The 26,066-nt window shown below is 48.5% G+C and overlaps 2 protein-coding genes across 3 annotated transcripts in view; one reads left to right on the plus strand and one right to left on the minus strand.

The window, feature by feature from the left end:
* Nucleotides 1–14,225, minus strand: part of CUNH11orf80 (chromosome unknown C11orf80 homolog) — a 67,883-nt gene extending 53,658 nt beyond the window's left edge. Inside the window, exons 1-3 of the mRNA XM_027856022.1 lie at nt 14,202–14,225; nt 11,562–11,703; nt 9,400–9,453 (exon numbers count right to left, since the gene is read on the minus strand). Of these exons, the coding sequence (XP_027711823.1) occupies nt 9,400–9,453; nt 11,562–11,703; nt 14,202–14,225 (220 nt within the window). The remainder of the gene's footprint in view (nt 1–9,399; nt 9,454–11,561; nt 11,704–14,201) is intronic.
* Nucleotides 14,226–14,700: 475 nt separating this feature from the next.
* SPTBN2 (spectrin beta, non-erythrocytic 2) overlaps nt 14,701–26,066 on the plus strand; it is a 46,757-nt gene continuing 35,391 nt past the window's right edge. The window contains exon 1 of one of the 2 annotated variants that reach the window (XM_027856014.1): nt 14,701–14,766. The gene's annotated coding sequence lies outside the window, so the exon portion shown is untranslated. Of the gene's footprint in view, nt 14,767–22,579; nt 22,907–26,066 lie in introns of those variants that run through there. The other variant, XM_027856016.1, reaches the window with a different exon arrangement.

The raw sequence follows: 26,066 nt of genomic DNA on the forward strand, positions 1-26,066 counted from the left end.
ACACACACACACACACACACACACACACACACACACACACACACACACACCCTCAGTCTCACCTGCAGACGTGTTATAGGTTGCTGACCCCAGTTCAGGTACCTTAGCTCTATTTCGTACTTAAAGCCTTTAATTCTACCTGTGCTATAATTTGATTTAAATTCATCATGTTTGTCGCGTCACCTGCTGTGTAAGATTATACCCCCTCTGAGGGCGACTTGTAGCTGAGACATGTTACTAGTGTTGTGTTATTAGTACTGGGCCTCCTACATAGTAGGTGGTCATCAAATTTGAATTGTTAACCACAGAGGAGCTAAATTTAGTCACCGGCCCAGAAACTGCAATAGACGCTGTATTTTAAAGTGAGAGCAGTTACAAAGCAGATTTCTCACACAGCAAACACTGATTAAGTACCTACTATGTGCAAGGCTCTAGAGGAACACAAGGATAAATTAAAGATACTCCACGTCTGACCTCGAGGAATTTACAGTCTGATAATAAGGGAGAAAGGGCAGTACGTGAATAACTTTGGTTACAAAGCAGGATATGATAAAACAAACATGTCATAAGAGAAGTCTGATGAGCATGCCCCACAATGCCTGAGCAGGCCTGTGTGGGGGCAATCTTCAGGCACGGACTGGGACGGGTGAGAAGTCCTCCACAATAAAAATACCGCTCACCCTGATCCAGTAATGGGTTTGTGTCGTTCTTTCGCATTCCCAGCACTGAGCACAGTGCCTGACATACAGTAGGTGCTTAATAAATGTCGCCAACTAACTGGACTTTAAAATTCACATCACATTTTATATGTTGTTGTTCAGTTTCATTTGTGTCTGATTCTCTGTGACCCCTTTGGGTTTTCTTGGCAAAGATGCTTAAAAACCATTGGATTACCCGAAAGCCACAAATTTAAAAAACAGCCTAGACATAATATTTATATTTTAAAAATTTTTTAAATTATTTCATTAAATATTTCCCAATTACACGCAAAAAAATGTTTTAACATTCATTTTTTAAAAATTTGAGTGTCAAATTCTGCCCCTCCCTCTTGCCTCTCCCCCGTCTCTTGAGAAGGTAAGCAATATATCAATTATACATATGAAGCTAGATATAATATTTCAAGAAATCATAAAAGAAAAAAAAATCACTCAGTATCTTAGAACCATAGGGTAATGAAAAAATTGAAAGAATTTACTAGTCACTTGCTGAAAGAAACCCTAAAATGAAAACTTCCAAGAACATTATAGCAAAAATCCATACTTCTAGGTCAAGGAAAAAATAGTGTAAGCAGCCAGAAGGAAAGAAATCAAGGACTGAGAGCTATAGTCAGGATCCCACAAGATTTAATAGCCACCACTTCAAAGAGGTGGAGAGCCTGGAACAGGATATTACAAAGGCAAAGAACTATGCTTACAACCAAGAATACCTTATCCAGCAAAACTGAGCATAATCTTACAGGGGAAAAATAGACTTTTTTTTTGTTTGTTTGGCGAGGCAACTGGGGTTAAGTGACTTGCCCAGAGTCACACAGCTAGTGAGTGTTGTGTGTCTGAGGCCGCATTTGAACTCAGGTCCTCTGGACTTCAGGGCCGGTGCTCTATCCACTACACCACCTAGCTGCCCCGGAAAAATAGACTTTTAATGAAATAGAGGACTTCCAAACATTCCTGACAAAAACTGGGTTGAAAATTCTACATATAAACATAAGAATCAAGAGAAGCATAAAAAAGGTAAACAAGTGAGCAATCATAAGGGATTGAATAAGGTTAAACTGTTTACATTCTTATGTGGGGAGATGATCTATGCAGCTTCTCAGAACTCTTATTATCACTAAGGGTCATGGTGGGAGTCTAATTAGACAAAGGGCCTGGGAGTGATTATGTTATGTTTTGATGATCTCAAAAGAAGAATGAAAAAGATAAGGAAGAGAAACATGCTGGGAGAGGGGGAAAAGGAGAAGAAGAATCTGGAAAATTATCTCAAATAAGATGCACAAGTAGAAGACTATTCAACAAGGAGGAGGGAGTAGGGGGAGTGGGTGACATTTGAATCTCATTCTCATCTAAACTGTTCAAAGGAAAAATACACATACACAGAGAGTTTCGTAAAGAAATACCTACTACCCAAAAGGACAATAAGAAGAAAAGGGGTTAAGGGAAAGAGCCGGGCAGAATAAGAGGAGGAGGGAGGGGTTAGTCTGAAGCAAAATAAACTCTTAAAGAGGGGTAGCTAGGTGACACAGTGGATAGAGCACTGGCCTTGGAATCAAGAGGACCTGAGTTCAAATCTTAGACACTTGACACCTACCAGCTGTGTGACCCTGGGCAAGTGACTCAACCTTTTTGCCTAGCCCTCCCCCTCAAAAAAAAAAACTCTTAAAAAGGGATGGGGAAAAAGAGAATGAAAAGTAATTAAAGCCTACAACTCTAAATCTGCCTCATTGCAACTTGCCCCTATTTTTCTTAGTTCTGCCCTCTCTGGCCAAATGGAACAAGTCTAGCCCCTCTTCCAATGACAGTCATACTATGCTGGGGAATCAAGGAGACTAAAGTGAAATAGATTACAAAGGTAAAGAGAATGTTTTTACTACTTGGTTCCCCCTTCCTCCCTGGGGTAACGAGGTGATACAATAGACAGAGCACTGAACTTGGAGACAGGAAGACTTGAGTGTGAATCCTGCTTCAGACACCTGTGTGAACATGGGCAAGTCCCTCAACCTCTCAGCCTCAGTCTCCTGATCTGGAAAATGGGGCTAATAATACTTACTTCACAGGGTTGTTGTGAGGATCAAATGAGAAAACACCTGTAAAGTATTTTGCCAACCTTAAATAGTCTTTAATTTATATTATTGTTGTTATTTACATTGACTTGCATTAAATGCTTTTGTTTCTATGTATGGGTCTCTTTTATAGTCTGGAAATAAAGGTTAGATTAGATGTGCTTGTGGGCCATAAGTGGCATGAATGGTTACACCAAACAGCAAAAAAGACCTCTGGTGGGTGGGTGGGTGTACCAGAGAGGTTAAAAAAAACCCCAAAAAACAATACTACAGAGGTTCAAACTAATTTTAAAACAGATTGAAAGGATTATGAAGTAAAGAATGTTTGAGCTGAGCTTTGAAGGATAAGTAGACTTTTGTTTTTGTTATTGCTAGGCTACGGGGTTCAGTGACTTGCCCAGGGTCACATAACTAATGTCAAGTCTGAGGCTGGATTTGAACTCAGGTCCTCCTGACTCCATGGCTGGCACTCTGTCCACTGCACCACGGAGTTGCCCCTGATAAGTAGACTTTTGACAGGAAGAGAATGAGGACAGGGAAGGGAGACATTAGCAAAGGCTCAGAGTAGGAAAAGTATAGTGTTTATGCAAGAAAGAAACAGTGAGCAAAGCAGTTTAATTGGAGCATATAGTATTTGCCATAGAGGACTAGATAAACAAGAAAGGAATGTTGAGGTCAGACTAAAGATTTAAGACTATTCTAAGACCAATTCTACGGGCAGCTAAGGGGTGCCACAGCGGATAGCGTGCTGGGTCTGGAATCAGGAAGACTCATCACTGTGAGTTCAACTCCAGTCTCAGACACGTCTTAGCTGTGTGACCCTGGGCAAGTCATTTCACCCTGTAAAATGAGCTGGAGAAGGAAATGGCAAACCTCTCCGGTATCTCTGCCAAGAAAGCCCCCAATGGGGTCAGGAAGAGTCAGACACAACTGAAGGATAACAAAAATGAGCAACGTTTGAGCCCAGGAGTGATATGGTTAGGGCTGTGCTTTAAGAGAGTTAATGTTGGCCAAGATACACAGGACGAGTTGTAAGAGGGTCCCCATCGCTGGCAGCACATACTTAGCTATGTATTTGTTGTTTCACCTGATAGAAAATAAGCTCCTTGAAGGCAGGTGCTATTTGGGTTTTGTCTTTTAATCCTCAGTGCCTAACCCGCTGTAGATGCTTAATAAACTGATTGATGACTTAATGTCACTAGTGATTAATGACTGGCTTAGTGACTGATTGTTCCAACAGACTGGAGGAGAGGGAGAGAGGACAGAGGGAGAGCAGAAAGAGGGATTTCTAGGAGACTGAAGTCAGGAGTTAAGTCCAGTCAGAGTCTGTATTAGTGTTTGACTTGGTATTTCCTGACATCTCTAATTGCCAGTGTTCTCCTTCCCTGCCTACCTTGTAACTATCTTACATTTACTCTGCCTTAGATTTATTTAGAACACATACATGTTGTCTCTCTCCAGTACAACCATAAGCTATTTGAGCTGGGCACATAGCAGGTACTTAACAATTTACTGATTGATAGTACTGATTATAGATTAGGCCAGAATGTCTAAGGGGGTGGGGGTGGGGGGTTGATGAATCTGGAACCAGGAGACTTGAAGGTGACTCTTGGCTTTTCCATTTATTACCCGTATGAACTTAGGTAACTCAATCTCTCTGGAAATATATGGAACAGATGACTACTACAGAGTCCCTTCAAGCTATATAAATCCACAATCCTATGCCTTGTAAATGTTCAAAAATATAATGATTCAGAGAATAATTTCATAAGAAAGCAAAACTACGACAAATTTGGTTACAGAGATAAATAAACTTTTCTTCTTAAAAAGGGGGTAACACAAGATTTAGCAGCTTCTACATTAAGACATCGGAGGGCTTAGAATATAATATTCCGGAGGGCAAAGGAGACTCAATAAAGAAGTTAAATTACAGGAACAGTGATGACACTTGTTTATGATCTACCTCATAAGAGCAAGACAATGTTTACAAAACGAGCTCTAGGAGGAAAAGGAAGTGCTCGACATGTTCGAAGATTCTCCCTTTGTAAAGGCAGCACCATCTCAGGCAAAGAACAAGCTCCTTCAGATTCCAGAGCTCGACCAATGGCAGCTTCTCATCCTCTGGTGAGCAGGACTGAGCCTGTCTAACCTCTAACCACTCCCAGCTTCCTTGGCCAACAACAAATTAATGAAGTGAAAAATAACAAGAATTGCTCTTGGCCAATGCCTAAAAGGGGGGTGCAGGGAAAAGCAAGCAAACAATGAATTATTCGAACCAGACACCTTCAGCCAATTGATATCCACTGCTACCTCAAGGGCTAATATGCTAATCTTGCCTTAGACACAAAAAAGGAAGGAACACTCTTCTCTGATCTTGGAAAAACACTTTTAAAACTGGCTTAGAGGTGATTAGCAGATTTAAAAAAACCTCCAATAACTAGATCACATCAATAATAATTAATAATGAAATGGGGTAAGATACAAAGGTAGAGATGGGGAAAACAGGGCAATAAAACAATAGACAAACAAGTTTAACTATCTAGTCTTACCAAGCAGATATTTGCTATGAAGGATCCATTATTGTGGATGGTACACGACAGCAGGTGACACAAAGACAGGACTATAAAATCAAGCTGCACTTTCGATAAACCTAAGAAACTTAAACATCTATTCTTCAAAATAGCCTTTCAATGATGCTCTCCTTACCCCACACATTTTGGGAACTCTTGAAACTGACTTCCGGACCAGTCTGAGTCACTAGAGAAAATCAGTCTCATTCTTTTACAGCTACACCTTCTACACACTGTCAATCACTGGCACACAATCACTCATACAAATACACAATCAAAGAAAGATGACTAATAAACCAATGGGACAAATCTCTAAAGTACTATGTCCTTCTCACTATTCCCCCAATCTACATTTTCTTTACCTGCATGGCTGGGGCAAATTCCTTACCCACTGAAGTGTTCTGCCTACCTCTGCTCCACATAAGTTTAATTAAACGCATAGAAAACGACTATACTACTGGAGGTAGTTTGCATCTAACAATCTGGTCCCTTCTCAGAAGACCATTTTCCTGGATTGATAGGTTGTCATAAAATATCCAAGTCAACAAGTATTTAATAAACATGCCCTGCGTGCTGGGTATGCCAGGGGGCTACAAAGGAAGATGAGATAGATCCTGACTTCAGACCCTTAGACCATAGTTGGTTATTCCCAGGCTCTGGGAGCTTAGCAGGGTGTAAGCTCCCAAGCCCAAGCCATAACCCAACCACTCCATGCCTTAATATGCAGCTCCCAGTGTTGCTACGGCCAGTCTTCTAGGGATGAGCCTCTTCAAACTTAGCAAGGTTCATTCCTGAAGGACAAACACCACATCATTCATTGCAGAAGGGCCCCTAGTTACAGTCTTTCATGGTCAGTAGTATCTGCCAGAATCTACAAACCAATGAGATCCCAGGGTCACCATTATACCACAGGGGATCACTGGGGAACAACCTTGGTAGATGAGTGGATGATACAATATAAAAATATATTAAAATAACCAGACAACAATATAAGCTAGTCAAGCAATCAGCAAGCATTTACTAAGCCTGGCACATGCTTGTGTACTAGGTACCTGTGCCAAGTACACAGTACATAGACAAAAATGAAAAACCCTGCCACCAGGAAGCTTAAAGTCTATTAAAGGAAATAATATGTACACATATATGGCCATGCAAAGTATGTAACAAGATGACTGAGCTTTCTAGCCTGGACAATTGGGAGAACATTGGTGCCATCGGGAGGAAAAGCAAAAGCAGGAAGAAAGGCAAATTGAAGGGAAGATTCAGACACAGTCAAGTTTGAGATGAAAGTGAACATCAAAGTAAACTATTCCAACATAGAGAGACCCATGACTGGAATTCTGGGAAGAGGTCAGGTACAGAGATTTTTGAGTCAGGATGAAGAGTTCAAAGTTAAAGCCCCGAAAGTGGATGATGTCTCTAAGTGAGAGACAGAGCTACAGACTGGGTCGTGGGTCACACCCATATTTGGGAAGTATGAGGTCAAATAACCATCATGGAAGATAGGGAGTTAGAGGAACAGGAAGACAAGGAAAATACTGTCACTGAAATTCAACCTTAAATCAGTACAATACCCAGGAAACTGACCCTGGGTTCTGTAAAGGACTCTGAGGCTTCTCGACCCAGGAAAAAATGCAGTTTGACATAACTTTGAGAGTGAAAGGTGACGAATAATGAGGATGACCAGCTGAGTGGCTGCAGCAGCTCAAAGTCTGGCTTTCTTACTCCAGGCATGGACACAATAAAGTGGAGAACTCAAAGGCTTACAGCAAGCTTTGAGGGACAGCTAGCAACTTGCTGGTTAATGAATCAGACACCGGGAAGGGCTGATGGACGAGCTATTTTAAAGTACTTTCACATTAAATGTCACAGAAACGCTAAATAACAGGACTAACGATGCAAATAGTAACAATGGCCAGGCACATGGAGGTGGGAGCCCGGGGTTCAGAATGTAGCAGCAGCACGAACCCCATTCCCAAGAAGCAGGCAGAGTAGGAGGGAGGAAATCTGGGCTCAGGCCAAGGGCCACCAGGGTGACCCCCAGTATATGAGCTAATGCAGTACACCATGGCGCCTCAGCAATACAGCCTTCATATCACCCACTCCCATCTGTACTGCGGCAACAGAAAAGGTCATGAATGAAATGGCTTTGAGCTTTTAAAAGCACTGTCTTCAGATATTAGTTATGTGAAATTCCAGATATTTAGGCATAGATTAAAGATGGCAAAAGAGACAATGAGCGGTCATAAACTTGTGCTAGGGTAACAAATGAAGGCTTAGCCTGCAGCAATTTGCTGCCTCCTTCCTAACAGCCTAAGGACAAGAATGATGATGATGATGGTGATGACGTGATGGAGGCACCACCCTCTTGGAGTCTTGAAAGCCCTTCCACAAACATGCATGCACAACACTGGATAGGATATCACAGATCTAGGGCTGGAAGGAATCCCAAAGGTCATCCAGGCCAAACCCCCTCGTTTTCCAGGTGAGGAAATGCAAACTCAGCCAGGTTTTCAATGACTCATCCATACTCACATGGCTAGCAAGGGATCAGAGCGTAGGTCCCCTGGCCCAAGGCGGCACTCTTTCCTTCATACCACAATGTCACCTGCCACACTTTTTTGGTATTATTTTATTTAACTGAAAGTATCTTTCAAATATCACCATAACAGGTCTTGTTTGAGGGAGGTTCATGTTTTCACATCTCTCAGGCTTTTCAAAGACAGGACACATTTGTGATGAACAATGGAAGGCCTTAACAATGAGGCTACATTAGATTCAGTGGGAGTTAAGTAGAAACGGAAATGTTGTTAATCTCTTAAAATTAGGAAAACAACTCCATTTAGTGATAAAGTTGATTTTGGTAAATTGTATTCCCTTCAAAGACCAAAACTTAAGCACTTTGATCAAATGAAATCTCAGGTAAATCTGAGGTAATATATTTAATTCTTTCTCCACTGTGTCTTTACAGAGCTGGGCACTATGGCTACAGAATATCACATGTGCTTTCCAATTTGGCTAATGGTCAGTTTTACTGAATTATTACTATAATTTCTTTTGTCTCTTGTTTGAGAGGCAGCTCACAGTAGAAGACAGAGTACTAGTCTTGGGAGTCAGGGAAATCTGGGTTCAAATCCTACCTCCTACACTATATAGTCTGAGACAAGACCCTAACCCTAATTCCCTAGGCCTCAGTTTCCTCATCTGTAAAATCAAGAGAGGGACATAATAATCTCTAAGGTTACTTTCATCTCCAAATCTATGATCCCATGATCCAGTGATTCTTTTTTATTCTTAGTTGCAAGGGATGAAGCTCTGAAGAAAAGTGGGGAAAAGGTACAACGGAAAATTAAAATGAGTCCATTAAAAAGATATCAGTAGGGGGCAACTAGGTGGCACAGTGGATAGAGCTCCAGCCTTGGAGTCAAGAGGAACTGAGTTCAAATCTGGCCTCAGATACTTGACAGTTACTAGCTATGTGACCCTGGGCAAGTCACTTAACCCTGACTGCCTCACCAAAAAGAAAAAAAAAATTAAAAAGAGTCCATTATAAAGATGTCAATAAAAGTGTTTGAGAAAAAATCTCTTAGTTCCATCAGCTCTCGGTTTGTTTTCAAAGTAGAAGTCAAGGAAATACTGAGATGAAAAAGAAAGACATTCTTAAGGGCATAGGTCATTCCTTCTTTGGAATGTAGTAAATAGGCAAAATGCTGCTGCCTTTATTTTAGCTAATGTCACCTAGCAGACATGATCTCACCCTCAACCACTCTGTGAAGGAGATAGAAAGAAGTCAGTTTACTCCATTAGCTATATATCACATCTGGCAAAAACTTGACTTAAGTCCCTCACAGAGACAATTCTCTGTGGAGCTCAGATTTGAATCTCACTATGCTAATCAGTAAGACAGCCCTGACTCAATTGAAGACCACAATCTATTGTCAAGTTGCCATTTCAGATAATCCCCAACCCACAAAAAATACAGACAAAATTAGAGGGATCAGAACCAGAGCCCACCATTAGGGAGACGTTCATCTGGAATCTGTTATTTACCTTTTAGAAACTGCTTGGGCACTAAGTCACCACATGTACTTCCTGCAAAGGCAACTGTAAGAAATATACAAAGCATCATCAGAAAAGGAACTTTGAAACTGGTCCCATTTAAAGCATCAAATTGAATGGACACAGATTAATTATAAATACAAGAGACACATAATAGCTAGCATTCATAGGGCACTTCAAAAGGCTCACAGAAACAGATGAACTGTTAAGTAAAAATCCCACTACTATGTTGTTCTCTGAGGTATGGGTCTCCTATGTACCAACCACAAACACGGCTTTGGACAGACCCCTGTTGTGGGGAGGCTGATGGCCCGATGGCTAACTGCTGGTCTCCAGCTCAATGCCTTAATTGCTTCTTTTAGACACTGAACTGAATACAGAAGGGTTACAGGAAAACTGCAACATGTAACCAGTCACCAGAGCATTTCACTCCCAATACACCACTCCAGGATAATAGCCAATTTAAGGGTCCGGACCTTATTTTCAAGTTACATAGGTGGAAAGGAAGTTAATACCTATGAAACAAATTCATAACGTATGTCTCTCACCAGCTTTACTCTTTCAGAACTGATGAGATTCGATGAGATTATTAGGGAAGAAGTCCCTGCTATGTACTCAAACTTAGGCTAAGGCCCTTAAAATAATACTCTTAATAGTTGACATATATAGCATTCTAGCCTGACTTACATGATCTCATCTGATTCTCACAAACACCCACAACAAAAATAATGAAGATGCGATCATCCCCATTTTATAAATGAAGAACTGAGATAGGCTTAATGCCTTGCCCACGATCACAGAGCCAGGATTTAATCCCCGTTCTGACTCCAAATCCACTGATTTCACAGATGTCCTTTAGTGAATAATCCCAAATAAATCCAACAACCCCCAAAAGACCTGGGCTCTGGTGACAGGGAAAAGAGTGAGAAGAGAGAATTCTTGTGTTCCCTCCATGGAGAGGTCATCTGAATTCTGTGCTCTTGTTCAGGCCCAGGTTGGATGAGACGGCCTCACAAGGTCCTTACACCTCTGAGATTCTGTCCCTGTGTTATGCTAACATCACAATGTGCTCGCTGTCCTTCAAGCACAAATATAACACTCCATAATCCCCATCAGCAGGCTAGACGCCTTGGAAGGCATTAACGACAATATCTGCCAAAGTATCCTGGTATCACCAAGAAAGAAAAGAGAACATGCCCCACTGCCGGTACTTTGGGGTAGACCACTCCGCTGAGGAAATGTTCCAGTCGCTCCCCATCCTGGGCTTTCCAAGCAGGTCACACAGGTTTCTCAGCAGTGACTCCACTATTCATCACCTCTCCCTCTTCCCTAGAAGGGGCGGCTCAGCCAGTCACCAAGCACTGACGAAGCACTGACTAGGGGTCAGGCTCTGTATAATGGCTAGGGATACAAATAAAGGAAAAAGAGTCCCTAGGACACGTCCCTGGAGCCCACTCTGGTCCTGGAACTACTATGGAACCATTATTACCACCATAAGCACACCTTCCTAAAACATAAAGGAGTTTAGCCCACAACAGACTTTCACTCTACTCCTATTAGATACCTAAGGAGCAGCCAAAAAAAAAAAAAAAAAGAGTAGTAATGAAATGGTCGGTCTTTTGTGGGCTAAAGAAGCTTGTAAGTGTTTGAGTCCCCAGCTGGTATAGATCTAAGTGTATGGAACGCACAGCAAAGCAGTGGGGCAGGAGCCAATGACTTAGAACGCGGGCTGGGCAAACCGCAGGCCTCTGACAAATGGCACGAGCTTAGAGACCTTCTCAAGCTAGCTGAAAGAAAGTCAAGAAGATCAACGTGTGAGCTGTTCATCTCTCGACTCTTTCTTCTCCCTGAGTCTTGCCCTTTCTCTGAAGGGGATGCTCCAAGCTAAATGGCTGAGGCAAGTAACCCTATCCTGGGTAACGCATCTGAATAGCCCATCACCAAATATCTGCTGAGTAACCACTGCAGTAGGGTGGCTGCATGCCCATGCCAGGTCTGAATCATGAAATAGTCACGAGCGTCTAAAATAAAGAAATGCAATTCGAGGCTGACTTAAGTTAAAAACCTCAAAATCAACTTTAACAGTTATTGTAACATCATAAAATATAAAATACCATGAAACACAGAAATTCAGCTCCTTTTGCTCAACTTACTGGTTGTCACATAATGAAAAGGGTCTGCTCGATATTTTGAAGTTGATTCTTCTATGGAAATGAGCAGCTCCCCTTCCAACAATGCTTCCCGACTTAGTTCTGCCGCTTGCCTTTTCCAGTGAATAATTATGTATTTCAAAATCTGAAAAGATCACAACTCAGAGGAAGGGCTTAACTCGTATTAGACATCACAGTAACAATAAATAGTACATTTCCAATGACGAACTAATAACACTTGGAGTTTGAATACTATACTGCCTGTTTGTACAAGCTCCAACGACATCAGTTCTGAGCAGAGATGGTGTGTCTGAGCAGAAGAGCAACCAAAGGAATTGAGACATAAAAGATTGTGTTTATCACAGTCCCAAAGTATAGGAAACAGAGACAAAATAATTTGTATTAAAAGTGTATCTGGTCATAACAATTATGGCATGCCATGGGCAGGAAGAAAGGAACTGAAAAATTCTTTTTATTATCATTAATTATGGGCAACACAGGTAATAGAACAGGGTTGTGATCATCAATATTGTTTCTCTGAATCGTTCTAGTCATCCCTCACAAGTATATTATAATTTCCCATAGCATCAGTTCCTTTGCACTGAACATGAGCTGACTCTATTTTTAAAGAAAGACCATGGTTATGATTTCGAGATCCTTCTCGATGTTTCTGATAAAACACCGAATCTTTTTAAAAAAATAGAACAGAATTTTTCAGTACTATTGCCATTTGTGTAACTTGTTACATTTTTATACTACAGCACTAAGGCAATAAAAGAGAGGGAATATTATTCAATTTTAGTTTTTGCTTTCAATAGAACACTCAGAAGAGGATGGTGCAACAAGGCAGAGAGACAAAAACTAGTGGATGAAGAAAGCACATTACCCAGACGTGTCTTGCTAGCAAACATGCAGCCCATTGAGTTAATCCATCAGCACCTACATTTTGGACAGAGCCCTGAAGACAATGAAGAGAAATGGCTCCCAAAACAAACAAGGACAAAGAGGCTAGCCAGCCTGTATGGTATATATTATTGTCAATGATCTCACAAGCCATTTTAAAAAAAAATCTGTATTCTCACTTCTCATGACTCAAATTATGGGTTCACTGTGATCTCCTGGAAAGATACACAGTAATCATCAATTATGACTTATGTTAAGAAAGCAGCATAAGAGAGATTGGCAAGGAAATGGATGACCCCAAAAGGAGACTAGCCATTGATGTAGGAATAGGGATGAGAGAGGCCACAAGATATTAAGAAAGGGGAGAAGGGCTCTTAAGTACCAGTAAATACACTATGGAAAAGCACGGACAGAAGAATTGCACAGGATGAGAAGTCACAGATGGATTTCAGTTTTCACCAAAGGTGGGAGTATCTACATTGATGAGGTCATTAATCCATCAGTGTATTGAGTCCTCTACCTAAGCATTCTACTTCTGGCTTCTATGAGACAAGATTGTGAAAGGAGCAAGACCTCTCTGAGCCTCATTTTTCTCAATTACAAAACAGAGGAGATAGACTAAATGGATTTTGAGGTCCCTACTAGCTCTAAATAATATTCCTATTAGACTTGGCATGGATAATAAGAAGGAAATCGTGTAGGTGCCTTGTATAGGTGTGAGGCTGAATTTAAGTAAGACAAATTGGCAAAATTTGTGAAAACTTTAAGAAAACTGGAAGGAGAATAATCTTCAGGCCCAGATACTGACCGGTCCAAATTCTACTGTTCAGTTCAAATAGGAGCAGAGTAAAGGGCAAATGAGGAAGATTTAAAAAGTTTAAGGAAGATCAAGGAGTAGAGCCCTGAAGTGGGAAGTAGAACCTCAGGAAGGAAAAGGAAAAGATCAACAAGGCAAGGTAAGTAAGAAAAGTAGAACATGGGAAGAGTGAAGCGAGTTGAGAGGCCCATGACTGGGGGAAAGGGGTGAAAATGCCAGCTAGTTGGTGTAAGGCTGAAGAAGGGGAGGGTGGATGGGGTTGAGTTGTTGGGACTCCAAAAAAACAGGGAAGTCAAGTGCTATTGTTAATTCATTAAGAGGAGATAACTGGCTGTAAAAGTTGTAACCAGGAGTTTAGGAGTACACAAGTAATTTTTTTATTTTAAAACAAGGCTAAAAAAGTGGAAAGATAGGTACACTAATGCATTGTTGGTGGAACTGCGAACGAGCACAACCACTCTGCAGAGTCATTTGTACTCATGCAAATAAAATGGCCGAAACGTCCCCACTCGAAGGCTAGGCAGAGACCTCAATGAAGTCCTTTTTTTTCTTTAAAATAATCATAGGGGCCCTTATCGCGGCTGCACGAAGTAGACAGATGCACACCGCCTGGGGGAAGGGACCAGAAGCAGAAGCGAGGACCGGGGTTCTGGGAGAAGCGATGACGTCAACGGGCGCGCAGTGACGTCAACCTTGGAAATGCAAAGAAGCCTGCGGAGGCGCTCGCGCATGCTCGGGGGCTCCCCAGGCCTCCACGGCTTCTTCTCTCGCTTGGTCCTTGGGGGGCGGGGGGAGGGGGACTCTAGGTGACGTAAGGACAGAAGAATCCAACAAAAAAGGACCCTTGCAAAAAGAAGGCCGACAGGCTCCCGCCCCCATCCTCCTCCTCACGCCGCGGCCCCGCCCCACCGCGCCACCATCACCTCGCACACGGCCCTCGCCTCCATCGCCCACGACGCGGCCGACGCCTCCTCACGCGGGCGTCTCTCCCGCCGCGCGCCCGCGCCTGCGCATGAGTGGCCGCCTTCGGCGCGTGCCTCTGACGCCCCGCCCCCGCGGCCTGGGCTCCGCGCGCCTGCGCGCTCGGTTCTTCCTCTCTCGAGCCGCCCTGCCCACTCCCCTCCGCCCGCCCGAGCTCCTGACGGAGGCCGAGGCCGAGGCGGAGGCGGAGGTGGAGGCGGGGTAGGCGGGGTAGGCGGGGGCCGCAGGGAGGTGGGGGGGCGGGGCCGGAGGGAGGCGGGCCGCCCCGCAGCTCCGCCCACCAGCCCGCCTCCGCGGGCGCCCGCTGACGAACCGGGTCGGGCCAGCCAGCCCCGGCGCCGAGGGGGCCCCGCGGGCCGGGGCAGGGATGGCCGGGCGCCGGCCGGGGCTGGCTCTGGGGCTGCCCGCGGGCGGCGGCGGGGGGCGAGCGGCCCCGGCGGACCTGCGCAGCCCTTGACCCCGTGACCTGTGTGACCTGTGACCCGTGACGCCGCCGGCAGGTGCCAGGTGAGCGAGGCCGCGCCCCTGGGGTCGGGAGGGGTCTGGCAGTGTCCTTGTCCGCGCACGATTCGCACCCAGGCCCTCCCTCCGTCACCCTTCCCCCACGTGTTCTTGCGGGACCCCGCCCTGGTCCTGGGGCTCATTCCGGGACTCTCAGTTAGGAAGAAGAAGGAGGGACTTGAACTCATGGCCCATCGGGGCTATCGGCTCCGCAAGACCCTCGGCTGGGGGGACGGGGTGGGGGGTGGGGGCAGGGAAGGATGAGAGGATGGAGGAAGAGGATGGAGAGGTGGGAGGAGGGGAGAATGGGGGGAGGGAAGGGGGGATGGAGGAATAGGAATGGGAGGAGACAGTGGGGGGAGGATGGAGGAATAGGAAGAGTGGAGGGGGATGGAGGGATGGAAGGAGGGGAGAGGGAAGGGAGGATGGAGGAGGGGGGATGGAACATAGGAGGAGGGGGAGGGAAGATGGAGGAGAGGATGGAGGGATGGGTGGAGGGGAAGGAAAAGAAGATGGAGGGATGAGAAGAAGGAAGAGTGGAGGGAGGATGGAGGAGAGGATGGATGTCGTGGGAGGAAAGGGAAAAAGGAAGAGTGGAGGAGGGGTAGAGGAGAAGATGGAGGGGTGGGAGGAGGGGAAAAGGAAGGAAGGATGGAGGAGGAGAGAGGGAGGAGAGGATGGAGAGATGAGAAGAGGTGGAATGGGATGACGGGAGAATAGGGGAGAGGAGGGATGGGGGAGGGGAGGATGGAAGGATAGGGGAGGGTGGGATGAAAGGAAGGGTGGAAAGATGGAAAGAAGAGGAAGAGGAGGGGAGAGATGGGAGGAGGGGGGAAGAAGAGGGCTTCTGGAGTCTGTCACCAGCCCTGATTTATAAGTCTTACCCCGGGAGGGAGTCATGGAAAACTCGTGTGTGACCCTTGACACTCCCCCATCCCGAGGTCTCGAAGGCTTCAGGGGCCTCACTTAATTACCCAAGGTGTCTGGCCACCCAAAAGGTGAGGGGTGTGGGAGTCTGTGCTAGTCCAGCAAGGTCATGTGGAACTCGGTTTTCAAGGTTATTGGTCTCGGCTGCCCTAATCCACGCCCCTCCCAAGGGCAGTTGGCCCAGTGAGGCCTTCTTGGTTCTCCTGGATGGTGTGAGCTAAGGGCACCGTGACTGCCTTGTCGTGAATGATTGCCCCAGATTTCTTCCTCCTCCCCAGCTCTGTGCTCCTCGATCTCGGGACTGGTGGCCACCACCCCATTGCGCTCTGTGCTGTTACCAAGCCTTCTCTATTCAGACCTGAGCCATCCAAGCCCAGGTGCTAGATGGCGCCTTTAGGTTCACCTCCCCCTGCCTCTTTACTGTACACGATGACGATGAGATGGAGACCCAGACAGGGAAGGCACATTCACAAAGTCCATACCATGTGCCAGGCACTGTGCTGCACGCTTTGCAACTCTTACCTCATTTGATCCAACAGTCATGGCAGGAAGGATCCCCATTTTACAGATGAGGAAATGGAGGCAAACAGGTTATGTGACTTGCCTGGGGTCACCTAGCTAGGAAGTGTCTGAGGCTGGATTGGAACTCAGGTCTTCTCTCCCAGCCCAGGCTCTATCTACTGCAGTTCCCGGGGTGGGGGTGGGGGGTTAACTGGGGCTAGAACCCAGATTCCTACGGGCTTGGGTCTCCATCTGCCTGGTGGCTCTGGCCCGAGGGGGAGCGGTCCATTCTTGAGTCCAGCACCGAAGAGCCCCCTCGTCTAAGGATTCAGGGTTCTGTCTTTCTACCAAGTCTGAGGGTCCGGTTTGTTGTGGCAGCAGCCCAGGGGAGCCCCCAGGAGCCTTGGAGATGGAGCAGCCTCCCAGGGAACGTGCAGGGCTACCACAGTTAGTCCTCCTCGCTGGGCCATTCCCATGGCAGCAGTCGTGTTTACTGGCCTTTCAAAATCAGTAAGTCATCTTGCTTGGGCCTCACAAGAGCCCTGTCGGATAGTCAGTTCATATGTTATCACTATTTTACAGTTGAGGAAACTGAGGCACCCAGAGTCACATAACTATTAGTGGCACAGTTGGGAGGTGACTTCCCCAGGCCCTTTTCTGTTGGAATTCCCCCCTTTTCCATCCATGGTTCCCCCTCACACTTCCCTTTTGTCTCCTCCTCTGCCTTCCTGCCAGCCTTGTTCTCCTGCCTCCTGTAGGATTCCCAGGGGAGAGGGTGAGGAAGGAAAGGGGAAATGTCCCCGAGGACACTGACCAGGGAAGCTTAAGGTAGGAAGATGAGGTCCTCCCAGGAACCGAGTCGGGGTCAAGGGCTGAAGCAGCTCTTGAGAGGCTTCGTCTCCCTACCAGGAGTTGGAAGGGGTTAACAGAATCAGGTCCTGAGCAAAGCCTGCCCCCCCCCACTTCACATAACCGGGTTTCCTGAAATGGAGCAAGTCCCAGATGCCTCTCTACTAATCACATCCCTAGAAATGGGGCCATGCTGCTCAGATTAGCTCAGCCCCTCACCTTCCTGAGGCCCTCTCCAGCTGGAGCCCAGAATCTGGGGCAGCCAAACCACTCGGCTACCCCTGCTTTGCTGTTGGGGTCAGAGGGGGCTGTTTTCTTGGGGGGCCAGAAAGGATGATGGGGGAGCACCACAGGGCCAGGGTGTAGGGAACAGAGGCCAGAGGATGCAGTGACATTATGCCACAGGTGGGTAGCTTGGTGGGGCAGCCCAGGTGACCTTCACCCCTTCCATCCCCATCTCCAGTCTTGACCCGGACTGACTTTTTAGTTGTCCATAGGTAGGGCTGGGTCTGTCTTACCCACCCTGCTGTCTGCTAGCGGGGAAGGAAGTGTGCTCTGTTGAACATGCAGCTGAGATCAAAAGAGGAGCAAGCCCATTAACCAGAGCAAGGGACCATCTAACAGCACGTGTGCGTCTGCTTCTCTGGAGCTGACTCCAGGAGCTGGAGATGGGAAGGGTAGGGATTGGAGCTCTGTTCTGGATGCTTCTCTGAGGTGTTTATCATTGTTGGTCAGTCATTTCAGTCAGGTTCTACTCTTCGAGACCCCATTTGACAGAGATACTGGACTGGTTTGCTGTTTCCTTCTCCGGCTCATTTGACAGATGAGGAAACTGAGGCCAACAGGGGTGAGGTGACTTGCCCAGGGTCACACAGCTGGGAAGTGGCTGAGGCTAGATTTGAACTCAGGAAGAGTTTTCCTGACTCTAGGCCCTGCGCTCTAACCACCGTACAGCCCAGCTGTTTCTCGTAGCTCCTGCCTTAGGAGCCGATCTGTACTCCAGTTCACTAACCTTCGGTCTCCCTCTGCCATACTAAACAAAAGTATATTTACCAGAAATTGAATAAGCTGCTATCCAGAAGAAAGCAGCCGAGGGGTGATGTTATCGGGCGCCGTCTTCTTGTTTGCCCTAATCCCAGTTTCCTCATTACGAGGGTCAGCGCTGGGGCTTTCCTTCGTAGAAGGCACTCTTGGGGGCAGAAGCTCCTCCAGTGCTCCCCAACTCTGAGCCTGAGGGAGCTGCCTAGAGCCCTGGCGGGTCTGGGTCACAGCCAGCGTGCTCCAGAGGCAGGTTCAGATTCACCACCAGCTCTCTACCCTCCTCGAGGAAGATTCGTCTTCCTTCCTTCCTTCCTTCCTTCCTTCCTTCCTTTACTCTGTTCACTGCCTCAACATTTTCTCCCAGGGATAGGATGTGATGAGAATCAGATCCACAACAATTTTGTGTTATTCAGAGAAAAGGCAAGAGAAACACTTCAAAAGCATGCTGTTATAGCTGAACATGGCCGCCTGCCCTCCCAAGGGGCTGGGGATATTAAAGGTGCACCAGCTGTAGAGATGCCTGGGGGTGTGAGCTGGTCCTTTGTCAGTCAGCTATATTTAAAATGCACAAAGGAGGGGGTCACATCCAATAAGATGATTGCATTTTTTCATGAGATGGAAAATTAAAAAGCAAATAATCACCCCTTCATTTACCTTGGGTGAAGCAAACACTGGGCTTCCTTAAAGTGAGACAAAGCTGGGTTTGAAGTAACCTGTAGCCAAAGGAGTCAAGTAATCTCTTTGGATTGTCTTGACCCTCAGAAGTTACCAATATGGCCAGGATTGCCACATTACAGATAAAGGACCGGGGCTTTTGAGAGGCCAGATGCCTCTCCTGTGTTTGCACAGCTGTTGAGCACCAGGCCTCCCCCAAAAGCCCCTCTTGACAGCAAGACCCTGGGGTCGTACCCGAGCTCTATACCACCAGCCGCCAAAATCAGTCTGGTACAGTCAGAGGGAAAGCGGAGACAGCTAAGGGCTGAGTGTGTGCTAGGTAAGGATGGGCCCAGCTTCCTCTACACTGAGAGGCAGTGTGGCATTGGGGATAACAAATGTGTCCTGAGGTCAGGAGGACTCGGGGTCAGGCTTGGCTTCTTACACTCACTGACTGAGTGACCCTGGGCAAGTCACTGCTTAGGGCCTCCAGGCATGTCCAGCATTGAAAAGAAGGTGTCAGGATGGAGGGAATTTCCTCCTCTAGGAGGGCCCTCTCAGTGAAGTGCTAGGTCCAGTCCCTTTTCTTTATCTGCAACATAATCTCATTTCATTATCACACCCCTGGGAGCGAGGAGCTATGATTATAGCCTGTTTTTTAAGTGAGGAAACTGGTCGAAATGGCGGCACCAGGAGTCACTGGCCTCTGGAGGTGACGGAGAATGAACACCTCTGTTCTGTTCTACGGCTCCGTGAGCCTGTCAGTGCCAGGTCGGAGCGCTCACTACTCAGAAGGAGTGGGGGCAGGGCTGAGTCGGAAGGAGCACATGCTAGAGGAGAGAGGGCCTGCTTCTTAATGGATGGGACAGCCTATGGGCCAGCATGGCAGGAGCAAGGCCTGCTCCCTTCTTCATCTGCCTCCCGTTTTCTCCTCTAGAAAGACTGGGAAGAACAAAGCAAAACCAGGTCAGAGTGTGTTAAAAGCCCAGATAAGAAAGGCAGTGGTGGGGGCAGCTCGATGGCGCAGTGGATAGAGCACTGGCCCTGGAGTCAGGAGGACCTGAGTTCAAATCCTGCCGCAGACACCTGACACTTACTAGCTGTGTGACCCTGGGCAAGTCACTTAACCCCACTGCCTAGGAAAAACAAACAAACACAAAGAAGGGCAATGGTGAAAGATCCCTTAGCTGGGGTTCACGCACACTAGATTCCAGCTTCTGAAAGAGCTGCTGAGTGGATTCCTAGTTATGGCCTGTGTGAGTGACCCTGGCTAAGTCACAGCTCCTCAGCCTTCCAGCCCTAAATCGATGACCCCTCTTCTCCCAGAGTCACATGGCCAGTGTGTCTGAATTGAGACTTGACCCCAGCTCTTTCTGCCTTTAATTGCACCCTCACTCCTTGGAGCCACATTTGTCCCTCGGCTGGGTACAGAAGCCCAAACTTTGGCCACGGCAGCCCTGGTAGTGTCACTGGGTCCTGCTGCTGAGGCTGCCCCTTACCTCTCTTTCAGGGTTTGTTTAAGCCTTCTTTTTTCTCCCTCAGCTCTCAGCACTGAGCTCTTGCTGGTGGGGAGGGAGCGTGAGGACCCATCTCAAGGCTGCAGCCAGGTCCTGGGGGCAGTGTCTCTTCCCAAGGACCCGTGACTGGAGTTTTCTGGAAACAAAGAAATGCCCAGAACATTGTGTGCCTAGTACAGCACCGGCTTTCTTGGGTTGAAGATTAAGCTCTGGTTGACTCACTCCTTGTGTTAGAAATCATTAAGATTTGTGCTCCGTCCCAGCCTGCACCGGGTGTAGGCAAGTCTTGGAGGTTGTCATCCTGATTGCCCATTTCTGGGCCCAACTTTGGTCAGTATTTCAGGCTTGCAAATTACAGTTTGGGAGCACAGATTGAAAAGGAACGTTGTGAACCCAAACTGGACAAAAATAAATGTCTCCTGACAAGTCGACTTCAGTTTCTCCAGAATAATTAATGAATTGGGTACTTTAACTGAGCTCCAGCGGGTAGCTCTTAGCTGCTCAGAAAACCTCCACTCTACGGAGGAGAGGCTAAGACTACCCACTTCCTTGATGGTACGGTTTCTCTGATGCCAAGAGCCCCCCATTGACATGACCCCTTATCTGAGACTTTAGGTCCTTAAGCTTCAGAAATGGGCTTTCAGGTTGCTGGGGTGAAGTCATCCTTCACCCAAAAACTGCTCAGACTTGTGTCCTTCTGCCCAGTGGGCCGTAGTCATTCCTTCTCCTGGAGGAGCTGCCATCCGGTAGGCCTCATGCTGGGCCTGCTGGAGGGGAGGGGAGGGGAGGAAAGAAGGTGACTGCCCCACATTCACATCGCCTCGTTGTTTTCCCCCAGTCTGGGTCTTGTGCAAAGGAAATCTTTGATACATGTTATGGAGTAGCGTTTAACTTGTTTTGCATTAGTACCGCTAAACAAAGGTAATTCCCTCATCGTGAGTGAAATACGCCATGACGTTTAAAATATATCGTCTCCAGGAAACTGCCTGCCTTCTGACTGCTAAAGGGTTTGAAATGTCTGCAAAGTGTTCATTCAAGGGTTGATAAAAAAAGATCACCTAAAAGGAAGTTACTGTTAAGATACAGAATAATCTCTGTGTGTACGTAATCTGCCTTTGAGATCATCGTGCGCAGATGGGGGGCAGGGCAGAGCGTGGAGCCAGAAGGGCCAGGCTGGAGGCTTGGCTTTGCCTCTGTGAGTGCTGCCCTCCCAGGACCTCAGGCTGCCGTCTCTAGAGCCCATCCCATTTTCCCAGGGTATGGGGACTGTGCTCTGAAGGCCCTTCTTGCCTCAGGGCATCCCTTTCCAGCGGGCACTTAACCTGTAGGTGGCAGGTGCATGTAGCTTTAATTATCTTGCCTCCACCTGATAAAGGTCAACAGCAGTAGATGGGCACAGTGTGTGGATGGAACAAATCACCTTGACCGCCCTGTCATTCTGTCTTTTTGAAATAAATGGATGTTTTGAATGAGCTGCTGTACCTCAGGTCTTAGCTCTCCTGGTTTGGTTGGATTGGCCTGAAGTTGGTGCTGCTGAAAACAGGGATAACAGCGTTAGCTAGCCGCCCGGTGCCGCCCCGAGGACTGCAGGACACCTGCCCTGGCCAGAAGCAGGTTCTCAGGGAGAGGATTTGTTTGGCCCAGACCTAGAAGGGATCCCCCGGCTACTTTTACATTTGTGGCTTGCTGGCTTCCCCGACAGTTGAGTCCTAACTTCTGTCAGAGATCCCTGGGAAGCTTCCCGAATGAGTGGGGTGGGGGCGGGGGTGGAGGCGATGGCAGGCCTGTTCTCCAGGAGGGTCGCACCCAAGGCCAGCTTGAAAGCAGGACTTCACCCTGCCTTTGTCCAGGTCCTTCCTATGATCCCTCCATGGCTTTCCTGGGTCTCTTTAATCTAAACAAAACAAACAAAAAAAACACACACACAGGAATACTAAAAGTTAGGAATTAAAAGCCACTTTGGCCTCTCCTTATTACACAGTTTGTTACCAGCTTCTCAACATGTGAACCACCATAAGGAGAAAGATCTCAAAATTGAAGCCTTTTTTGATTATAATTCTGTTCCCTGAAACCAGCAGCCCAGCTAGCGAGATGCAGAAAGCGCTCGCCCTTAGACTCCCCACCTCCAGGCGCCTGTTTCTCCATCTTTAATTGTGTGGCTCCCATCACCTCGAGGGTCCCTTCCAGCCCTGCCCCTGTGGGAGGTGGGCCAGACAGATCCCCAGTTCCAGCTGCCTTGGCTTATGGCCTCAGGCCACTTAGGAACGAATCAAGTTCTCAGTCAGAGAGACACCCTCATAGCCTCAGCCACAGAAGGGTCTGATGTCAGCATGCTCTTCTTGTCCCAGTCCCAGACCCAGAAATCTGGGCCGCCTTTGGGCCAGAATTCCCTGAGTTGATAAGTGGGGCTGGGAAGCTGCAGTGAGTGAGGACAGGTCAGGGAGGCTGATTGATGGGAAGGGGGGGAGTTAATGGAAATGCCCTGGAAGAGAAGCCAGCCAGCCCGCCTGCCCGCCTGCCCGCAGAGCCTCCTGGCATCATACAGGGAGTGAAGCCGGAGAAAAGGGACAGGGGAAGAGCTCGCGGGGACGGAGGAGGAATTCTGGAACGGGAAATCGAGGCCCGCTACCCCTGAGGGCTCCGGTGGAAGGCGTCCAGTAAGTCCCCGCAGGCCGGGAGACCCCCGGCTTGTCGCCGACGCCCCGGACGGAGCTTTGGGAGGCGCTGTCTGGGGGGCCGGGCGCACCCCCGCACGCGCCGGGTTGCCATGGCGCTGGGCTGGGGGCTCCAGATGGCGCCGGGCGCCCCGCATCCCGAGGGAGCGGGCGGCTGGCGGCGGGGGGCGGCTATTGTCCTCCTTCGCATTCCCGCTGCTCGCGCCCGGCCCGCGCGTCGCCGCCGCCGCCACGCGCCCGCACCCGCGCCCGCACCCGCACCCGCACCCCGCGCCAGCCGGCGGCTCGCTGCCAACCCCGCGCCCCGCGCGCCCCGCGCTCCGCTCCAGCCTCGCGCGTGTGCCGGGCCGCTGCCCGGCGCTCCGCTCCGCCTCCTCCCCCTCCCGCGGCCGCACCGGCGCCGAGACCGGCCACCGTTCCCCGCTCCCCGAAACCGGCCAGTCTCGGCCGCGGCGTCCCATCGACCGATTGCGATCGTGGCCTGGCCGGGCCTCCGAGGTAGGGGGGAGGGAGCCGGTGCGGGGCCGGGGCGCTTTGTCGGGCCGGGGCGGAGGGGGAGGCGGCCGTGATGGTGCTGGGGGTGAGCTCAGCTTTGTGCATCGAGCCCCAGCTGGCAGGAGCCGGCCGGCGAGGGATGGGGCCGGGGCGCGGGGAGGAGGAGGGCGGCGCAGGGCTCCTGTTAGATAAAGGGGGCTTCCCTGCCAGGAAGTGGGGAGCAGAAGCAGCGGCGGCTGGGGCAGGACGTCATGGGCTGAGCTGCTTTTTCAGGTGCCCCTGGTGTTTGCGGATATTTGTGACTGGCGACAGAGTCCAAGAAGGCGGGTGGGACAGGGGCTTATCGGTCCTCACCTCTCCCCTCGGGCCCCTCTGCCGGGGATACCCAAGTGGTTTTGTCGGTGGGAGGCTGGTGGCGACGTGTGTGAATCTGTGTGACTCGGGGCCTGTGCTCATCACCAGCCCCCCCCCCCCAGGCTGGTGTCAGGGTGGCCGTGTGGCGGTGACAGGCATTGTCCGCGGTAGTTCAGGGGAATAATTGGAGACGCAGCCGTCTCCATCTGGGGAAGCAGGACCGGCCGGGTGGATCTGCCTTCAGATCCCCCTGAGGGAGGGAAACAGCCGTGCAGAAAAGTGAAGGCCCCGCCTCTGTGGGAAGGAGCTGGCAAAGGTGATCCTTTTATGTGTGTGCCTGGGCAGGGAGCCTCTGGGCATGGCCCCTCCGCTGGGGCGCTGCTGCCAGGTCCTGTGTCACCATCGTTTCTTCTCATCCACTTTGGCTACAGTTCTGGGGGATGTCCCAAACCGCACCCCATGGGCTCCCACGACGGCCTTTCTTAGATACAGGTTCGACCCTGCCCTAACCTGCTGCCCATGTTCCTGTAGGCTGTTTCAACAGCTGCCCTCCTCCACCCCAAAACCAGCAGGAGAGCTGGCAGTTTCTGTGTGGGCTGGGTCATCCAGCAAATGGGCGTGGGGTTGAAAGTGGAGTGGGCAGTGAGTTCTAAATATGCCCCTCCACTAGTTAACTTTGGGGTGCCCTCGGGAGGTTTAAAGGACTGGGGAGGGAAGAGCAGAGGCAGCTGAGCAGAAAACATGGGGTGCCCTCCTGAGAGGGAGTGTGATGGCTCAGGAGAGGAGGCCAGCCATCTGATTTCAGAGGTGGGGTCTGGGCCCTGCACCTGGGGACTCCATGGGCTCCAAGAAGCTCCCTCATTCCTGTTCCTGTGCCTCCACCCTCCACTTTCAGGCTTCGGATCCCTCCCTAGGACTCTAGCCCTCTGTGCCTTTTCTCTTCCCACCAGTGTGTGTTCCAAGTCAAATAAACCGTCCTTAGCTTAGCTCCCCGTCTCTTCTGCCTAGCCTGCATGCTGCCCTCTGCATCTCTCTTGCCATCTAGTCCTCCCTAATGCTGTCATGCTTCTGTCCCCCACCCCCCCCATCACTGGCGCTCTCTCCTCCCTTCTCGATATGGATTCCTTTTTAGACTTCACAAACTCCATTTCTTTCTCCTTGTCAGATATTCCTGGCACTGTGTTGGCTCAGTGTGTCTCTGGCACATTCCATTGTCACTCTGAATCCTGAAGTTGCAGATACAGAAATTCTGCACCCATTTAGCCTAAGGGACAACCTGAACTAAAAAAAAAAAAAAGATCTGGAAGTTACCCTGGGTGACAGAAGCTCACTCCCACCTTGGGCTTCCGAGGACTCAAGCCTCACAGCTCCCCTAATCAAAATGGAATTGCTTTTCCTCTTCCTAGGACTCAGTTGTGAGATTTCCTTTGCATAGCTTCAGTTTCTTTCTCTATATAATGAGGTTAACAGTACTTCCCTTAAAAGGTTGATATGAATTGTTATATAAATTCAAGCTGGGACTATTTCAGGAGAGTCTTTTCTCAGAACCAACCTTCACTCCTTCCCATTCAATTCATTCATTCATTCATTCATTCATTCATTCATTCACTCATTCAGCAACGGCTTATTATATACATACTCTGTGCCAGGCACTGGGAATACAAAGGTAAAAAATAACGAAGCCCAACTCTGCCCTCAAGGAGCGCTGGGAAGAGAGGAGAGGTACAAAGATAAGTTGATAAAAAAAAATAAAGTGTATACCAAAGAATTGTGGTGACAACAAAGAATTGAAAGTTGGTAACAAAAGGAGAACAGAGTGAGATGGAGGAGCAGAGGGGCACGGGGCAGCCTCGCTTCTAGATGGAGGAGGCAGGATCTCCGACAGAGCCGGCCAGGAAGAAGGGGATGGAGACAAATTGTCTCCGGAAACAGGCACACAGATGGGCAGGGCTTTCCTCTAAGTCACTGAGGTGTTGATTCAGGAAGAAGTGTGCCTGCCATTGCTAGGAATTAACTCTAGCTTTAAGAGTTTAAGCTACTCAGGTCCAGCCTCGAGGTTGATGGCTAAGAATAAGGTGCTGGTGATACTGTAATCTGGATTAGCTGGGGTGCCCAGCCAGCAGTGCCTTGTGAACCACCAGAGCCCAGGGGGACGCACAGGGCCAGGGTTCATAGGGATTGGTGAGGGCAGATAGCACTTGGCGGTCCTGGGAAATGGGAGGAGAGATGCCGAAACTTAGACAGTGAAAGAGAAAAACAGTGTTTGGGTTTTTTTTGTTTTGTTTTGTTTTTG

The sequence above is a fragment of the Vombatus ursinus genome, unplaced genomic scaffold, assembly GCF_900497805.2.
Source record: "Vombatus ursinus unplaced genomic scaffold, bare-nosed wombat genome assembly UNPS02011369.1, whole genome shotgun sequence".
NCBI lineage: Eukaryota > Metazoa > Chordata > Mammalia > Diprotodontia > Vombatidae > Vombatus > Vombatus ursinus.